The following is a 19,705-nucleotide window of genomic DNA, read 5'->3' as shown; positions in this document are numbered from 1 at the left end:
CACCACTGCACTCCAGCCTGGATCACAGAGTGAGACCCTGTCTCACAAAAAAGGAAGAAAAGGAAGAAAAGGGAAGGAAGGAAGGAAGGAAGGAAGGGAGGGAGGGAGGGAGGGAGGGAGGGAAAGAAGGGAAAGAAGGGAAGAAGGAAAGAAAGGCCAGTTTTCTACAGATTGGCGTCATGACAGAGGCATGCTTGTTGATGTCACTTGCACAAGAGAGAAGCCCTTTCCTCACCCTCTGATGAGTGCAGGTGAGGATGTAGCGGGGCCCCAGTCCTAATCGTGCCCTGACTGCTATCACCGGCCAGGGGGCCTGAGCGGGCAGCTCTGGACCCTGTGCCTGTTTCTTCACCCGAGAAACAAAACGTTCCCGTCTGTCAACTACCCTCAAAGGCAGCTGGAGAGACAGACTGCGCTCCTGGCTGCTATTCCAAATACCCAGCCTCCAATCGACAGACGGTTATCGCCGGCCCACTATGTGCCAGGAGCCCAGATTTCAGGGACCAGGGACAGACCCAGCAGGGAGCAGGACAGACGGAGCTCCTCGACCCTCCTGGAGCCCATGGTGTGGCATCCATAGGACAAAATGGTGGCTTTGGAGCCCATGGTCTGATCCAGACGCCTGTTCTCTATGGGGGTCTGACGGGTTGTTTTACCCTCTCCCTCAGTTTCCGCATCTAGAAACAAGCACAGGGACGATGGCACCACTGTTGGTCCCACAACACTCCCTCACTCCTGTATCAGACCTGTGCCCCCGATCTCTCCCCAGGTCCCAGAGCTGCCTGCCCGGGCCCACTCACTGGTGAGGGCAGTCAGGGTACCACCAGGACTGGGGTCCCGTTGCCACCTGTTCTGGGAGACCAGGTTATCAGAATCAGGGAAGTGGGGGGCAGGGCGTGGTGGCTCATGCCTGTAATCGCAGCACTTTGGGAGGCCAAGGTGGGTGGATCACTTGAGGCCAGAAGTTTGAGACCAGCCTGGCCAACATGGTGAAACCTCGTCTCTACTAAAAATACAAAAAAAGTAGCCAGGGTTGGTGGTGTGCGCCTGTAATCCCAGCTACTTGGGAGGCTGAGGCAGGAGAATCGCTTGAGCCCAGGTGGCGGACGCTACAGTGAGCCAAGATCACGCCATTGCACTCCAGCCTAGGTGACAAAGTGAGACTCCACCTCAAGAAAAAATAAAATATTGGCCGGGCGCGGTGGCTCAAGCCTGTAATCCCAGCACTTTGGGAGGCCGAGGCGGGCGGATCACGAGGTCAGGAGATGGAGACCATCCTGGCTAACACGGTGAAACCCCGTCTCTACTAAAAATACAAAAAATTAGCCGGGCGAGGTGGCGGGCACCTGTAGTCCCAGCTACTCTGGAGGCTGAGGCAGGAGAATGGCGGAAACCCGGGAGGCGGAGGTTGCAGTGAGTTGAGATCCAGCCACTGCACTCCAGCCTGGGCGAAAGAGCAAGACTCCATCTCAAAAAAAAAAAAAAAGAAAAGAAAAAAGAAAATACAACAAAGAAAAAGGGAAGTGGGGCTCTGAGTGGGCACAGAAGGGGCCAGGAATCTGTGAAGATGGTGCTGGGAGAGAGGGCCTGTGCAGAGGGTGGGGGCAGGACACTGGTCCACACAGTGTGCGGCCAGTCAGAGAGGCTGCATCCGGCTGCTTCCTCCAGGCCTGCTGGAACAGAGGAGGGAAAAGACAAAAGGAGGCACAGGAGCCCTCTTCCTCCTGTCCTTTATTCCCAGCCCAGTGAAGGTGATTCATCCCACCACTGTGGGTGCCACCTGACTTCCACGAGTGTGTCACACTGTGTCCTAATTTTCTGTGTGCCTGGCTGCAGCTGAGCTGACCTGCAGGGTGGGGCTCGGTTTTATTCATCTCAGTCCCAAGACAGCACACAGTAGCTCAGCAAGCAGAGAGAATCTCACGGTGCCCTAGCCCCAGCCAGAGCTGGTTTTTTTTTTTTTTTTTTGAGACAGAGTTTTGCCCTTGTCGCCCAGGCTGGAGTGCAATGGTGCGATCTAGGCTCACTGCAACCTCCGCCTCCCGGGTTCAAACGATTCTCCCGCCTCAGCCTCCCAAGTAGCTGGGATTACAGGCATGAGCCACCACGCCCGGCTAATTTTGTATTTTTAGTAGAGATGGGGTTTCTCCATGTTGCTCAGGCTGGTCTCGAACTCCTGACCTCAGGTGATCCACCCGCCTCGGCCTCCCAAAGTGCTGGGATTACAGACGTGAGCCACCGCACCCGGCATAGCTGGTTTTCCTTTTGACTGTACCTAAATGTGGGGTCTCATGTGGCTTGGAGGGTTTCCCGCAAAGTGATGGGTTTTGACTCAACTGATACAGCCACAGCCCACCAGGCTCTGCCTACCGGGCACTCCCACTGCTGCTATCCTGGCTCCCTGAAGGTGGCCTCAATCTGATGGCTGCAGACCCTATGCCTGCTTCTTCCCCCTGCTTCCTCTCCCACCTAGACCCTCACCTGTCCAAATAGCTACCCCACATACTCCTTCCACCGCCAGCCCTTTCTATTCTTCCTAAAACACCCTCAGGCCACGTTTCTCTTGATCACTTCATGCCCATATCACAGAGACTGTCTCAAAGCTAGAACCCAGTTCCAAGCACTCCCTGGGTAAGCAGCCAGACCATCTAAAGGTGTCACTCCTCAAGAACCTGCCATAGCTCCCTACTGCCCCTCATAATGTGGCCCATCCTACTCTTCCTTCAACAGATGATTACTGAGCACCTGAGTGCCAGTTGCAGCCTGGTGAACAAGGATGAATAAAACAGGCACAGTCTCTGCCCTTGTGGACCTACTCTAGGTAGTTGGAGAAGACAGACCATCAATCAACCCCGCAAAGAGAAAATTATAAACGGCTACATGGAAAAGGTGTCCGTCTCCACCAGTGGTAACAGAGAAGCTGGGCCAGTTTGTCAGGAAAGGCTTCCCTGAGGAAGTGATGCCCCAGCTGATGTGAAGAGGTGTAGGGATTCACCAGAGGATGAAGGGTTTGCAAAGAGCATTCCAGAGAGAGAGAACAGCAGATGAAAAGGCCCTGAGGCAAGATGAAGTCTCGCCTGCACAGATGACAGAAAGAGGGGCCAGGGGGCCACAGGGCAGAGGGAATGAGGACTGCAGGCCTGGGAGGCACGGGGAGCAGGTATGCTGTCAGCTGCCGGGAGCAGTGCCTGATCCAGCCGGGTTTCTACCGGTGTGCTCAAGAGGAGGAAAACTGACTTTATGTTAGCCTGACCTACACGAAGTCAGTAAACAGATTCTGCTATCAGGTCTACATTCCACACCGCGGGCAGTGCAGATGGAAATCCCAGACAAATGCCTGTGGTCATCTGTAACCTTTACTTTCACCCGACAGTTTGTAGTATCAAGAGCTGGGACTCCTATGAGGGGAAAAGCCCAAAGAAGCTTTAAGAGCTCATGGTCTGCACTCCATGCAGGAGCAAACTTCAGGGCCACCACTCTGACCAGCGGTAAAGCCCAGTCCAGTGCGAAGGACAGTGGGCAGGTCTCAGCTCCTCGGCCCCCATCAGCCACTGGCCACTCTCTGGGCAAGCAGAGATCCTGTCAGTCCCTTTTGTCTTGGGCCAATTTGTAGCCCAGACACAAACTCTCACGTCTTATTTACCAAAAGACCTTCCTTCTTTCATCCCTGAGTCGCCTAAATTAAAGGAAGGACATAAACCCCCAAAGTCCCAGCCACACGTTCTGGCCCTTTGACCTAGACCTGCAGCCTCTCAGCTCTGGCTCAGTCCTCTTTGCCTCTGTGCAAAAGGCTATTCCCCATGGCCTAGACCAAAGGTGTCTAGTCTTTTGGCTTCCCTGGGCCACAGTAGAATTGTCTTGGGCCACACATAAAATGCACTAACACTAACGATAGCTGATGAGCTCAAAAAAAAAAAAAAAAAAAAACTCACCAAAAAACCTCATAGTGTTTTAAGAAAATTTACAAATTTGTGTTGGGCTGCATTCAAAGCCATCCTGGGCCACATGCAGGCATGGGTTGGACAAGCTTGGCCTACACCAAACACGCCCTCTCCTCCATACAACCATGTCCAACACCCAAATGGAAGCCAGTCGTCTGCCCCTCCTGCAGCTTGGACCACCTGTCACCTGAGCCTCTGCTGTGGGCCGCGCCTGGACAACTCCATTCTGCATGGGCCACGAGCACTGATTACCACTCTGTCAGGGAAACCTTTGGATCTTCTAAAGACAATTGGCTGGGAGTGGTGGCTCACACCTGGAATCTCAGCGCTTTGGAGGCAGAGGCAGGAGGATCACTTGAGGTCAGGAGTTCAAAACCAGACCGGGCAACATAGCAAGATCCTGTCTCTACAAAAAAATTAAAAATTAGCCAGGCATGGTGTTGTATGCCTGTAGTCTCAGTTCCTTGGGAGGCTGAGGCAGGAGGATCACTTGAGGTGAAGAGTCGAGGCTGCAATGAGCTTTGATTGCACCACTGCACTCCAGCCTGAGAAATAAAGCAAGATCCTGTCTCTAAAGGAAAAAGAAAGACAATAAGCAGGCCTTTCCATGTCTCTCTCTACCTTTTAATGAGATGAGATTAAAGAAATAAAATACAAACTCAGACTATATAATATCTAATAACTAGGTATAAAAACAAATGAGGTTAGGAGATATCATGCTATGATAATGCTTGGGAGTTTAAAAAAAAACACACACAAACTCAAAAAAAAAAAACTTTCTAAGACAAGAAACTATGGTGCAATGAAGAGGCCTGGACCTGTGTCAGAAAAGCCATGTCAGCCCGAGCTCACCGGGTACAAACTTGGGCAAGGGACATGACAATCTCTGGCCTCACTTTACCTCTTTTTTTTTTTTGAGACGGAGTCTCGCTCTGTCGCCCGGTCTGGAGTGCAGTGGCCGGTTCTCAGCTCGCTGCAAGCTCCGCCTCCCGGGTTTACGCCATTCTCCTGCCTCAGCCTCCAGAGTAGCTGGGACTACAGGCGCCCGCCACCTCGCCCAGCTAGCTTTTTGTATTTTTTAGTAGAGACGGGGTTTCACCGTGTTAGCCAGGATGGTCTCGATCTCCTGATCTCATGATCCGCCCGTCTCGGCCTCCCAAAGTGCTGGGATTACAGGCTTGAGCCACCGCGCCCGGCCTCTCTTTTTTTTTTTTTTGAGATAGGGCCTTGCTCTGTGGCCAAGGCTAGAGGGCAGTGGCACAATCTCGGCTCACTGCAACCTCCGCCTCCTGGGTCCTAGCAATTCTCCTGCCTCAGCCTCCTGAGTAGCTGGGACTACCGGCACGCGCCACCATGCCAGGCTAATTTTTGTATTTTAGTAGAGACGGGGTTTTACCATGTTGGCCAGGCTGGTCTCGAACTCCCAACCTCCAGTGATCCACCTGCCTTGGCCTCCCGAAGTGCTGTGATTATAGGTGTGAGCCACCGCACCCGGCCCACTTTACCTCTTTATACCCTGAAGACAACACTGGCCAGAGTGACTGGGAGGATGAACCAGGCAATCTAAGATGTCTTCTTTACTCAGTCCTTCCAGCCTGGTGGTGAGACCTTTCCTGACCTCCACATCAGATCAGAACCTGCCCTGCTCTACTGATCTCACGGCAACAATCCCCACCGGATGCACTACACATTGGCTCATTTCTTTACATCTGGCCCCTCTCCACAACGTCAGCCCCGTGAGGCGGCGCTGCCTTCAGATTCACCATTCCATCCACCGCCCAGAAAGCGCACGGCAAAAAGAAGATGCCGAATAAATACTCACTGAACAAACAGCGTGATCTACAAAAGGAAGGCACGAGGGCCAGATGTGGTGGCTCACACCTGTAATCCCAGCACTCTGAGAGGCTGAGGCGGGCAGATCACTTGAGGTCAGGAGTTTGAGACCAGCCTGGGCTGGTGAAACTCCATTTCTACTAAAAATACAAAAATTAGCTGGGCATGGTGGCGGGTACCTGTAATCCCAGCTACTCAGGAGGCTGAGACAGGAGAATCACTTGAATCCGGGAGGCGGAGGTTGCAGTGAGCCAAGACAGCGCCATTGCACTCCAGCCTGGGTGACAAGAGTGAAACTCCGTCTCAGAAAAAAAGGGAAGGCACTGAGAGCTCATGCATCACACGGCAGGGTGCTGACACTCTACTGTGACAAAGCAGGTCAAGCGAGTCCACAGTCCCAGTCTGCAGTTGAGAAAACTGCGGTACAGAAAGTATTTGCAGGACTGAGGGCAGCGAAGGAATATCTGGGAATCCAAACAAACATCTAAGGACCCAAACACTGAAAAGCAGGCACCACTGCACCTGATGGTGCCTGTTTTTCTTTTGTTTTTTTTTGAGACGGAGTCTCACTTTGTTGCCCAGGTTGGAGTGTGCAGGGGCGTGATACTGGCTCGCTGCAATCTCCGCCTCCTGGGTTCAAGTGATTCTCCTGCCTCAGCCTCCCGAGTAGCCAGGATTACAGGTGTCCGCCACCACGCCTGGCTAATTTTTTGTTTTTTTAGTAGAGACAGGGTTTCACCATGTTGGCCAGGCTGGTCTTGAACTCCTGACCTCAGGTGATCCACCTGCCTCGATCTCCCAAAGTGCTAGGATTACAGACGTCAGCCACTGCACCTGGCCCGGAAAGTTGTTTTAAAGTTCGGAATGGGGGTGGAGGGTCTTGCCCAGTGAGAATCTATTTAGTCAAAAAAATCAACAACAACCAAAAAGAAAAAAAAACAGGCCAGTGCAGGTCAATAAGAGACAGGGAATTCTGGATCTTTCAGAAGTGGATTTTACTCTAAAACTTGGCTCTCATCAATTTAGACTGCATCGCCATTAGCATTCTAGTAAGATAGACTAGCGATTATTTCAGAGGAAGAAAAAAAGGGACAAGAGGACAAGTAAGTGTCCGAGCCACTCAGCATTCATTTCAGACACACTGGCTGGGTGCTGCTCTGGGAGGGTGCCCAGCAGGCCGTCTGGAACAGCAGGGCTCTGCGGCAGGAGGACGTGGATGAGACCTCAGCTCTGGGCCCACCAACTATGAGACTTCAGCAAGTTACTTTACTTCTGTGGGTCTTGGTTTCCTTACTTGTAAAAGGGGAATAAAAACCTCCTAGAATGGTGGCACCTACCAAAATACAGCAAAAGCTCCTGGATGAAGAACGCATGACAAGGGGGAAAGGAGGAAGGTTTAACTCTTTGGGCCCAGGGCAGTCTCTCCTCATCACTGGGCCCAGTACCATGCACTTCCTAGGGACAGCGGCCACAAAAGGGACTGACAGAAGGTACAAGGGAGAGAACTCTCATTCGGGTGGGGCTAAGTGGGGACAACACGGGGGAGGCCTCAAAGACCGTCCTTCAGGGCAGGCAGCATGCGGCAGGAGCTCACAGTGATGTTCTAGCAACTAGAGCAACACAGCTAAGGATGCCGAGGCTAGAAAGTGTCGCCAAGGGCCAGAAGTGCAGGAAAGCGACCCAGCAAGGTTAGGTGGAGTCGATTCAGGGCTTACTAAGCTCATCAAAGCTGACTTTTTTGGAGACAGAGTCTCACCCTGTCTCCCAGGCTGGGGTGCAGTGGCGCGATCTCAGCTCACTGCAACCTCCACCTCCTGGTTTCAAGCGATTCTCATGCGTCAGCCTCCCAAGTAGCTGGGACTATAGGCGTGTGCCACTACGCCTGGCTAACTTTTGTATTTTTGGTACACACAGAGTTTCGCTAGGCTGGTCTCAAACTCCTGGCCTCAAGTGATCCGTCCGCCTCAGCCTCCCAAGGTGCTGAGACTATAGGCGTGAGCCACAGCGCCCAGCTGTAAATTGACTTCTTTTGGAGGAAGGGGAATGGGAGCTGTGAAAGGTTTTTGGAACAGGGGAGTATGTTTTAGAAGATGAATCCCAGTCAGATGCTGTAGTTGATGCCTGTAATTCCAATACTTTGGGAGGCCGAGATAGGACTGCTCGAGGCTAGGGGTTTAAGATCTGCCTAAGCAGACTTCATCTCTACAAAAAAATTTTTTTTAATTAGCTGGGTATGACTGGTACGCTCCTGTAGTACCAGCTACTTGGGAGGCCAAGGTGGGAGAATTGCTTGAGCCCAGGAGTTTGAGGTTGCAGTGAGCTATGATCCTACTACTGCTCTCCAGCCTGGGGGACAGAGCAAGACCCTGTCTCAAAAAACAAAAAGAAGATGACTCCCACAGTGGCAGGGGATGAAGTGGGAGGGAGAGGGCAAGTAGGAAGTAGGATGGCCCAGCCCACTTTGGGCATGGCAAAAAAGTGGCCTATTCCATAGTCCAGCAGGCTGGCAGGGGTGCAGGAGAAAGACACCTTCTGGACTCCAGAAGGCAGGTTTGGAGTCCTCTGCACAGAAGTTTCAGGGGAGGAAGCACACAGAGAGATAAGATGCAGGTGGGGAGGCTGAAATTAGGGGACAAGAGGGAGAGACTGAAAGGAGAGAGGATGAAGAGTAAAGTCCCATGGGCTCCAGTGTTGCAGGGTTTGAGGAGGATCGGCTGCAGCCACAGGGCACCAGGTTTAAGGACAGAGAGGCCGCTGGTAACCTCGGGGAGTATAAGGAGGGAGAAAATCTGGACGCATTTCCATGGAAGGCTTTTTGGAAAGCAGAAGAGAGCTGAGCAGGAGGACAGGGAGAAACACAAATAACTGAGATGTTGATGGGAAAAAAAAATCACTACTAAAGAGGCAGCAGTGCAGACCTTTCTAATTCATATTGATATTCAGGGTCAGAAAAGAGTATATAAGGAAGGAGATTCTGAGATGATGTCGGGGAGTACAGAGCAGGCTGAAAAAGACGCTGATGGGAAAAGTGCAGACGGGAGTGGGGGTGGAGAAAACACACCCCTCCTCGCCTAGGCTAGCCCACTGGGTTATCCACTTTGCTCACCTTCACCTGGCCGTCTGCTTGCCAAGTGTGCTCTGTCACCAAAATCCAACCAGATCACAGCCGCCTGCTGCAGGGTGCTTCCCTGTTGCCCCCAATCAAAAATTGTGGAATCATACCCTTGGTTCCCCCAGAATTATCTGTGAACCCAAGTGATCTCCTGAGCTAGACAGTAAGGGCCTGGGAGGGCCATGCCTCACATCTGGGTCAACAGTAACCCATGGTGTAGATCTTCACTCGAGAGCAGGTGTAGAGAAATGCTGACATTTCCAAACGAAGAAAACCAGGCCAAGCCTTCATTCAACAAATGTATAGGGAAAGGAACAGGAAGAGGCTTAGGAGTCAGTGACCTGGCCGGGTGTAATGGCTCACGCCATTTTGGGAGGCCAAGGTGGGTGGATCACTTGAGGTCAGGAATTTGAGACCAGCCTGGCCAACATGGTGAAACCCCGTCTCCACTAAAAAAATACAAAAATTAGCCGGGTGTGCCTGTAGTCCCAGCTATCAGGAGGCTGAGGCAGGAGAATCACTTGAACTTGGGAGGCGGAGGTTGCAGTGGGCTGAGATCACACCACTGCACTTCACCCTGGGTGACAGAGCAATACTCCACCTCAAAAAAAAAAAAAATTTGGACAGGCAGTTTTAGAAAGATTCATGCCTCCAAAACTGGTAGTGCTTAGAGATTCCTCATGAAATGATCTTAGGTGATTTTCCCCGACTCCTGCTGTCCCTGCCCCCCGCCCCTCGGCCCCCATCCCCCACCTCCCCACTACATACTCTAAACTGTAGCACTTAGCTATTAGTAACTACTATCTGTAGGACACTTAACAGTTTACAGAGCACTTTCATGTCAGTAACAAGAACTTACTAATTAATAATCACTGGGTTTTAGCACTGTTAATTTAGTGACAGTGTTGCAAACTGGCTAGCTGTGCACTTCTCTCTCCTTGGGTCAGCTAACCAGTCATGCAAGCATGTAACCGGCCTATCAGCTCTCTTTGGGTCTGGAATTCTTACTTGCTATGGTCTCTACTCCCAAAGGTCCAAATCTGGCATAGGCACTGTTCTAAGTGCTTTTTCACATGCTTAATTTTCACATAATCCCAACACATTTTTATATCTCCATTTTCCAAAGGAAGCAACTGATGGGTGGAAAGGCTAAGAGCTTCAACCAAAGGCACAGAGAAATCGGGGCTGGAGCCAAGATTTGAACACATGATCTGACCCTGTGTCCTCATTCTTAATCACTATGCTGTGCTAGATCATTCTAGCAAAATGCTTATATGGTGCTTTGCACAACACAGGTATTCAGAAAATAAAGGCAGCTGTGATTAGCAGAACACAGGCAGTTTCTAGTTCCCACGAGTGTCACCTCCAGGAGAGCAGCGACCTTGTCTGTCTGGATGAATGCAGCGCTCCCAGCACCTGACCCAACGCGCATATGAGGGATGGATAGAAAATGAATGAATGAAAGTCCCTCCCAAATAGCAGAGTTGACTATGCAGGACTCTTTTTCGCACGTCTGTGTCGCGCTATCGATACTGCCCCTTCTTAAGCGCATCAGGCGAATTTGAGGACACAGAGAGGTGCCCAAAGACGTGCGATCTGCGCCCGGTGCAGGGTGCAGGGGTGGCGGAAGCAGCTCCCAAGGGAGGCAGGCATCAGTCTGAGATCTCGCTGTTGCTGACGGGTCCGGGCTCCGGCGAGGCTCTGCCCTGCACCCAGCAGGGACCCTGCCCGCCTGGGCGCCGGCACCCGCGGGAGACAAAGACTCGCCGGGCCACCGCGCCGACAGAAACGCTCGTCCCCCTCGCCCACCTCTCCGGGATGCAGCCCAGCCCCGCGCAGGTCCCCGGCCTGGGAGCTTCGGCGGCGGCAGGGTCCGGGCCCTGGGAGAAGAGGACACGCGCCGCGCACCTCCTGGCCTCGCCGGTGCCCGCGAGGGTCGCTCGGGCACTGGAGGCCGCGGGCCCCGGCCTGTCACCTTCAGGGCCGCCTGCCCACCCGCCCGCCGCAAACCCTTCAAGCACGAGCCGTCCCCGCCGCCGCCCGGCTGAGTCTCCCCGCGCCTCAGCCTCGCCGCGCCTCTCGCCTCGCGCCCCGCACCCCGGCGCCACCCCCAGGCCCGCCCGGCCCGTACCTGCTGGGAGAGGGGGATGAGTGGCGCCGCCATCTTCCCGCGGACTCGGGCTCCGAGCGCCGGGGGAACGGGGGCGGGGCCGCTGCCGCGCGTGCGCACTGGGACGACGGGAGGGCGGTGCGCACGCAGCCCGTCTCGGGAGAAGGCGGGACCGTAGGCAGGGCCACGCACGCGCAGTCAGGCCGGCAGGGGGCAGGGGCGGGGCCGCGTGTCCGCAACTTGATGGGCGGGGCCCGAAGCGTCTTCTTGCAGTGCTCTCTTCCCCGCTGTCCCTGACCCTGCTTCCAACGTCGTTCGGACTCTCGTACCGCCGGCCGCTGGCCGAGTCGGCCATGCTCTGTCATCCCTCCAGCCCATGCCGAGGCCTGGTTCTCTGTTAGGGATGCCGTCCCCCTGCCAGTGCGCCTGGGGAGACGGTCGCCCACCCCGCGGAGCGTCGGGACCGTCACCCTGCCCCGCAAGGCGCCCTGTTCCTAGGATCGCAGTGTGTGTTCTAATCTGGGGGACCCGCACCCTGCCCCCCTCACCCTGCCCCGCAAGGCGTCCTGTTCCTAGGATAGCTGTGTGTGTGTGTTTTATAATCTGGGTCTGCCCATTAGGGTTTTGACTAAGCTCAGGCGCAGAACTTCACCTCTCTGTGCCGCTGCAGCACCCACAGTGCCAGGTGCCAGGCATGATTCCCCTGCTGCTGTATGTGTCCTGGCAAGTAGTTGAATTCGCCTCTCTGGGCCCCTAGGCCCCTCTTCTGAAAAGAGAGAATGGTAATACGTGTTTGTTATTGTTACACATCTATGTCTCTCACTGGCCGGCACAGAGCAGCCGGCACCTGATGCTTGCTGGAGTATGGTTATTAGAGGAAAAGCCCTACTCTAGAGGACTTTTTTAAAATTTTACTTTATTTTGTCTCACTCTGTCAACCAGGCTGGAGTGCAGTGGCACGATCTCGGCTCACTGCAACCTCGCCTCTCAGGTTCAAGTGATTCTCATACCTCAGCCTCCTGAGTAGCGGGTATTACAGGCATGCACCACCATGCCCGGCTAAGTTTTGTATTTATATTTTTATTTTATTTTTGAGACAGAGTCTTGCTCTGTCGCCCAGGCTGGAGTACAATGGCGTGATTTTCATTCACTGCAACCTCTGCTTCCCAGGTTCAAGCAATTCTCTCTCAGCCTCCCTAGTAGCTGGGATTACAGACGCCCGCCAACACGCCTGGCTAACTTTTGTATTTTTAATAGAGACAGTTTCACCATGTTGGCCAGGCTGGTCTCAAACTCCTGACCTCAGGTGATCCGCCTGCCTCAGCCTCCCAAAGTGCTGGGATTACAGGTGTGAGCCACCGCGCCTGGCCAAATTTTTGTATTTGTAATAGAGATGGGGTTTCACCATGTTGGCCAGGCTGGTCTCGAACTCCTGACCTCAAGCAGTCTGCCTGCCTCGGCCTTCCAAAGTGCTGGGATTACAGGGCATTTATGTATTCAAATGCTCCAGCCTGGGTGACAGGGCGAGACCCTGTCTCAAAAAATAAAATAAAGATACATTGCCTTCCATTGGCTATGGGCACCCAGCACATACACCTCCAGGGCCAATTTCTACATACAGAGTGAAGAAGGCAGTCCGATCAGGCAACTTGACCACAGCAGCACGGGGTTTCTTCAGGGAAGGTTGGCCTCTCCTTACCAGGCATCCTATGATGGTGGCACAGTGTGTCTGGCCTGGCACCAGTTCCCAGCAAGCAAGTCAGAATGCAGGCAATCTCAGGGATGGGGACGCAGCCTCCTGTCCATCTCCTCCTGTCTGGTGTTTCACAAGCAGCTGCTCCAGCATCTTCAATGATTCAGGGTACCTCCTGCCACTCAGATGAGCACTGCACGCTTTATGATTCATTCAACAACCATTCACCTGCCAAACACGTGTCGAGCACTCTACCTTGGGCCAGACCCATGGTCTAGACACAGATTAACTAATTGTGCATCAGGTCAACACACTCTGTACCCCCAGTTGACAGTCTAGAGCAGGGAGCTGTCTCATCCTGAAACTGTGTTAGAACCACCCTATAAGGGCTTGTTAAACACAAACTGGGGTTCTTAGGCTGATTGGTAGCTCTAGGTGAGACTTGAGATGTTTACTTCATTTGTTTGTTTGTTTGTTTGTTTTTGAGACAGAGTCTGGCTATGTCACCCAGGCTGAAGTGCAATGGCATGATTTCGGCTCACTGCAACCTCCGCCTCCCAGGTTCAAGTGATTCTCATGCCTCAGCCTCCCAAGTAGCTGGAATTACAGGCATGTACCACCATGCCTGGCTAATTTTTGTGTTTTTAGTAGAATGGGGTTTCACCATGTTGGCCAGGCTGGTCTCCATCTCCTGACCTCAACTGATCCACCCGCCTTGGCTTCCCAAAGTGCTGGGATTACAGGCGTGAGCCACTGCACCTGGCCATGTGATTTGTTAGAAATCTAAACATCATGGCCAGGCCCGGTGGCTCACGCCTGTAATCCCAGCACCTTGGGAGGCCGAGGCAGGCGGATCACGAAGTCAGGATATCAAGACCATCCTGGCTAACACGGTGAAACCCCCTCTCTACTAAAAAATACAAAAAATTGGCCAGGCGCGGTGGCTCAAGCCTGTAATCCCAGCACTTTGGGAGGCCGAGACGGGCGGATCACGAGGTCAGGAGATCGAGACCATCCTGGCTAACATGGTGAAACCCCGTCTCTACTAAAAAAAAACAAAAAACTAGCCGGGGGAGGTGGCAGGCGCCTGTAGTCCCAGCTACTCGGGAGGCTGAGGCAGGAGAATGGCGTAAGCCCGGGAGGCGGAGCTTGCAGTGAGCTGAGATCCGGCCACTGCACTCCAGCGCGGGTGACAGAGCGAGACTCCATCTCAAAAAAAAAAAAAAAAAAGATACAAAAAATTAACCGGGCATGGTGGTGGGCACCTGTAGTCCCAGCTATTTGGGAGGCTGAGGCAGAAGAATGGCATGAACGCGGGAGGCGGAGCCTGCAGTGAGCCGAGATCAGGTGACAGAGCGAGACTCCATCTCAAAAAAAAAAAAAGAACAATGTATAGCCAATCAACAGCTTAGGTTATTGTATGTAAATCCTCAATAAACACTCTAGGAACTGCCCTTTCTTTTTCCTTTGAGAACCCACTTGTGGGCCAGGCACAGTGGCTCACACCTGTAACCTCAGCACTTTGGGAGACCAAGGTGGGCGGATCACCTGAGGTCAGAAGTTCCAGACCAGCCTGGCCAACATGGCGAAACCCCATCTCTACTGAAAGTACAAAAATTAGCCAGGCGTGGTGGCAGGCGCCTATAATCCCAGCTGCTCAGGAGACTGAGGCAGGAAAAGCTTGAACTCAGGTGGCGGAGGTTGCAGTGAACAGAGTTCGCAACACTGCACTCCAGCCTGGGCAACAAGAGTGAGACTCCATCTCGAAAAATAAATACATAAATAAACAAATAAAATAAAATAAGATGGCCAGGCACAGTAGCTCACACTTGTAATCCCAGCACTTTGGGAGGCTGAGGCGGGTGAATCATTTGAAGACAGGAGTTCAAGACCAGCCTGGCCAACATGGTGAAACCCTGTCTCTACTAAAAATACAAAACAATTAGCCAGGTATGGTGGTGGGCGCCTGTAATCCCAGCTACTCAAGAGGCTGTGGCAGGAGAATCGCTGGAGTCCAGGAGGCAGAGGTTTCAGTGAGCCGAGATCACACTGTTGCAATCCAGCCTGGGCAACAAAAGCGAAGTTCTGTCTCAAAAATAAAAAAATAAATAAGACACAAACCCACTTGTGGCCAGGTGCAGTGGCTTACACCTGTAATCCCAGCACTTTGGGAGGCCGAGGGGGATTATGAGTTCAGGAGTTGGAGACCAGCCTGGCCAATATGGTGAAACATCAATATGGTGAAACCCCATCTCTACTAAAAAAAAATACAAAAATTAGCCAAGTGTGGTGGTGCACACCTGTAGTCCCAGTTACTCGGGAGGCTGAGGTCAGAAAATCACTTGAACTCGGGAGGTGGAGGTTGCAGTGAGCTGAGATTGTGCCACACTGCATTCCAGCCTAGGTGAAAGAATGAGACTCTGTCTCAAAACAAAGTCAAAAAAAAAAGAACCCACTTGTAACTTGCTAATCAAAGCATATATTCAGGGCAACTTGAATCTATGTCTCCTGGCCTGCAATCCTCAACCTTGGCCCAAACTCCCTACTTATATTAACTTTGCCTCAGCTTCTTTTGTTACATCAACAGAGTAATGAAGGTTTTTAACTGTCGTGAGTGCTTTATCAGTACATACTCCATAAGGAAAAGAGAAGTACTTCTAAGTACTTCAAACAGAGGATATTGAATACAGGGGATTGAGCCAAGCTCGGTGGCAGGAACCCCACCTCTACTAAAAATACAAAAATTAACCCAGTGTGGTGGTGGGGGCCTGTAATTACACCTGTAATCCTAGTTTCTCAGGAGGCTGAGGCAGGAGAATTGCTTGAACCTGGGAGGGGAAGGTTGCAGTGAGCTGAGAAATCACCATTGCACTCCAGCCTAGGTGACAGAGTGAGACTCTGTCTCTAAAAAATAAAGAAAAATAAATGAATATACAAATGAATACAGGGTATAAAAGTGTTGGAAGTACTGGAAGAACAAATATAGTATAAAAGTGTTGGAAGTACTGGAAAAACAAAAGGGGAAGGTAAGTTTACCTAAAGATTCGTAACTATATGAGGCTGCTAGCCCCTCTAGGGCTGAAAGATTAAAGCAGGGGAGGTGGCTGGGCATGGTGGCTCACGCCTGTAATCCCAGCACTTTGGGAGGCCAAGGCCAGTGGATCACCTGAGGTCAGAAGTTCGAGACCAGCCTGGCCAACATGGTGAAACCCCATGTCTACTAAGAATACAAAAATTAGCAAGCCTGTAATCCCAGCACTTTGGGAGGCCGAGACGGGTGGATCACGAGGTCAGGAGATCGAGACCATCCTGGCTAACATGGTGAAACCCCGTCTCTAAAAAAGAAATATAAAAAACTAGCCAGGCGAGGTGGCGGGCGTCTATAGTCCTAGCTACTCAGGAGGCTGAGGCAGGAGAATGGCATGAACCCGGGAGGCGGAGCATGCAGTGAGCCAAGATCACGCCACTGCACTCCAGCCTGGGCGACAGAGAGAGACTTCGTCTCAAAAACAAAAACAAATAAACAAAAATCCAAACTTAGTCATACACTTTTGAACCCTAAGAATTACGTTGAGTCTTGAAGAAAATGGGACTGTGTGATCTGAGCCATGCAGCATGTAGCTACAACTTCTGCTTATAGATTATAGATTAACTCTCCTGTTCTTGCTCTGTAAATTGATTTAAAAAGACTAAATGGCATCAGCATTAAGATCTCCCTTTTAGATTGCTGACCTTTCCTCTATTATAATCTTGCACTTAAATCGACCAGATAGTGCAAAAGACCCCATGACTGTTATGTCCTCCATGTGAATGTTAAATAACCCTTCCCAAAAAGACTACTGCCGCCGGGCGCGGTGGCTCAAGCCTGTAATCCCAGCACTTGGGAGGCCGAGACGGGCGGATCACGAGGTCAGGAGATCGAGACCAGCCTGGCTAACACGGTGAAACCCCATCTCTACTAAAAAATACAAAAAACTAGCCGGGCGAGGTGGCGGGCGCCTGTAGTCCCAGCTACTCGGGAGGCTGAGGCAGGAGAATGGCGTGAACCTGGGAGGCGGAGCTTGCAGTGAGCTGAGATCCAGCCACTGCACTCCAGCCCGGGCGACAGAGCGAGACTCCGTCTCAAAAAAAAAAGACTACTGCCTTGACTAAACAGATTACTGTTAACTATGTACTCGCGTTGTGTGAAATATGTGGAAACTCTGTCAAACTTCCCAAAACTTACCTGTATAAATGACCCCCAAACTTCCTCACTTTGGAGTGCTGATTTCCATTCTTTGGAATCTGTGTTTCAGGGTGGCCGTCCTCAAACTTTGGGCTAAACTAAACTCTACATTTAACCATATTTCCTGAATTTATTTATTTAGGGTTGACGTTTTGATGATCCAGATGCGATCTGAAATGGAGTTCCAGTGACCCTGCCACTTTTGACAATCAGAGCCTGTACTGTTACTGCAAAGGGGTCTTGATGCAGACCCTGAGAGGGTTCTTGGATCTCACCCAAGAAAGAATTAAAGCAGACAAGTCCATACAGTAAAGTGAAAGCCAGTTTATTAGGAAAGTAAAGGAATAATGGAATGGCTACTTCATGGAGCAGCCCCAAGGGTTGCTGAGTTTTTTTGTCGTTGTTGTTGTTGTTTTTGAGATGGACTTTCACTCTTGTTGCCCAGGCTGGAGTACAATGGTGGGATCCCAGCTCACCACAACCTCTGCCTCCTGGGTTCAAGCGATTCTCCTTCCTCAGCCTCCTGAATAGCTGGGATTACAGGCATGCACCACCATGCCCGGATAATTTTGTATTTTTAGTAGAGATGGGGTTTCTCCACGTTGGTCAGGCTGGTCTTGAACCCCCAACCTCAGGTGATCCACCCGCCTCGGCCTCCCAAAGTGCTGGAATTACAGGCTTGAGCCACTGTGCCTGGCCAGGTTTCTCATTTTTATGGTTATTTCTTGATGATAAGGTAAACAAGAGGTGGATTATTCATACCTTCCCTTTTTATTTATTTATTTTTATTTTTATTTTTTGAGACGGAGTCTCTCTCTGTTGCTCAGGCTGCAGTACAGTGGCACGATCTCGGCTCATTGCAAGCTCCGCCTCCCGGGTTCATGCCATTCTCCTGCCTCAGCCTCCTGAGTAGCTGGGACTACAGGTGCCCGCCACCACGCCCAGCTAATTTTTTGTATTTTTAGTACAGATGGGGTTTCACTGTGTTAACCAGGATGGTCTTGATCTCCTGACCTCATGATCCGCCCACCTCAGCCTCCCAAAGTGCTGGGATTACAGGCATCAGCCACGGCACCTGGCCCATGCCTTCCCTGTTTAGACTGCCATATATGGTAACTTCCTGATGTTGCCATGATCTTTGTAAACTGTCATGGCGCTGGTGGGAGTGTAGCAGTGAGGACCACCAGAGGTCACTCCTATCACCATCTTGGTTTTGGTGGGTTTTAGCCGGCTTCTTTACTGCAACCTGTTTTATCAGCAAGGTCTTTAGTGCTGACCTCCTATCTCATCATGTGACTAAGAATGCCTTCATCGCCTGGGAATGCAGCCCATTAGGTCTCAGCCTTATTTTACTCAGCCCCTATTCAAGATAGAGTTGCTCTGGCAGCTACCTGATTTATGAATTGTTCTTTGCTCAATTACATGCCATGAAATTTAATATGTCCAGAGTTCTCCCTTTAACAAAGTTTAAAGTGAAGAAACTTTAGAATGAAATAAGATTAAAAAGTCATTTCTTGGTCCCACCAGCCACATTTCAAGGGCTCAAGAGCAGCAGATGACCAGGCATGGTAGCTCACACCTGTGATCCCAGCACTTTGGAAGGCCAAGGCAGGTGGATCACCTGAGGTCCGGAGTTCCAGACCAGCCTGGCCAACATGGCGAAATCCCATCTCTCCTAAAAATACAAAGTTTAGCCGGGTGTGGTGGCACATGCCTGTAATCCCAGCTACTTGGGAGGCTAAGACATGAGAATCGCTTGAACCCGGGAGGCAGAGGTTGCAGTGAGCCATAAGTGCACCATTGCACTCCAGCCTGGGTGACAGAGCAAGACTCTGTCTCCAAAAAAAAAAAAAAAAAAAAAAGCAACAAGTGAGAAATTCTCTTGGACACTCAGACAACTCTGCTCCCAACGAATCTTCAGAGCCTGAGCCAGTCTCACTCATCATTTTTTGTCTTTTTAGCTCCATTTGATTTTATTTTTAGAGACAGGGTCTCGCTGTGTCACTCAGCCTGGAGTGCAGTGGCACAATCATAGCCCACTGCAGCCTTGACCTCCTGGATTCAAGTGATCCTCCCATCTCAGCCTCCCAAGTAGCTGGGACCACAGTCATGTGCCTCCATGCCCAGCTAATTACAAAATTTTTTTTTTAGAGACAAGGTCTCTATGTTGCCCAGGCTGGTCTTAAACTCCTATTCTTAAGTGATCCTCCCTCCTTGGCCTCCCAAATAGCTGGGATTACAGGCACAAGCCACCACACCTGACCTGACTCATCTTTGTACAGTGATTGGTACCAGCACTTTCTCTCTAGGCCTGCTTCTGATTCTTTTCACACTAACTTCTCACCCTGCTCAGAGATGAAAGAGGTAGGCAGTGTTTGCCACCCTTGCATTAGGAGGGAGTCTTTAGTTTCTCAGAGTAATACTCCATCCCTAATAATTGGTGAAGGTTGATGTAGCCATCATCAGAAAAAATCCAGGTGCAAAGGTCTGCCAACATTGACCACAGTGAGAGCAAAACTGCAGAACTTCACTTCTTAGGCAGGCTTTTGAAACTGATCAACTTTCTTTTTTTTTTTTTTCTTTCTTTCTTTCTTTCTTTTTTCTGAGGTAGGGTCTCATTCTGTCACCCAGGCTGGAGTGCAGTGGCACAATCTCAGCTCACTGCAATCTCCACCTCCCAAGCTCAGGTGATCCTCCCATCTCGGCCTCCTGAATAGCTGGGACCACAGGTGTGCACCACCAAACCCAGCTAATTTTTTTTTTTTTTTTTTTTTTTTTTTTTTTTTTTTTG

General features: G+C 51.3%; 1 protein-coding gene across 10 annotated transcripts in view; it reads right to left on the bottom strand.

Annotated features, from left to right (window-relative positions):
* Positions 1–11,182, bottom strand: part of EPS15L1 (epidermal growth factor receptor pathway substrate 15 like 1) — a 119,780-nt gene extending 108,598 nt beyond the window's left edge. For 8 of the 10 annotated variants that reach the window (XR_003309936.1, XR_003309937.1, XM_026456922.1 and 5 more), the window contains exon 1: positions 11,018–11,182. Coding sequence is in view for 7 of the 10 variants with exons in the window: in XM_026456922.1 (XP_026312707.1) it covers positions 11,018–11,050 (33 nt within the window). In the remaining 3 variants the exon portion in view is untranslated. The remainder of the gene's footprint in view (positions 1–11,017) is intronic. The other 2 variants (XM_026456920.1, XM_026456923.1) reach the window with 2 other exon arrangements.
* Between the last annotated feature and the right edge of the window lie 8,523 nt (positions 11,183–19,705).

This window comes from Piliocolobus tephrosceles, chromosome 21, assembly GCF_002776525.5.
Source record: "Piliocolobus tephrosceles isolate RC106 chromosome 21, ASM277652v3, whole genome shotgun sequence".
Classification (NCBI taxonomy): Eukaryota; Metazoa; Chordata; class Mammalia; order Primates; family Cercopithecidae; genus Piliocolobus; species Piliocolobus tephrosceles.
The sequence above is the reverse complement of the archived record's forward strand: the minus strand, read 5'-3'. Positions and strand labels throughout refer to the sequence as shown.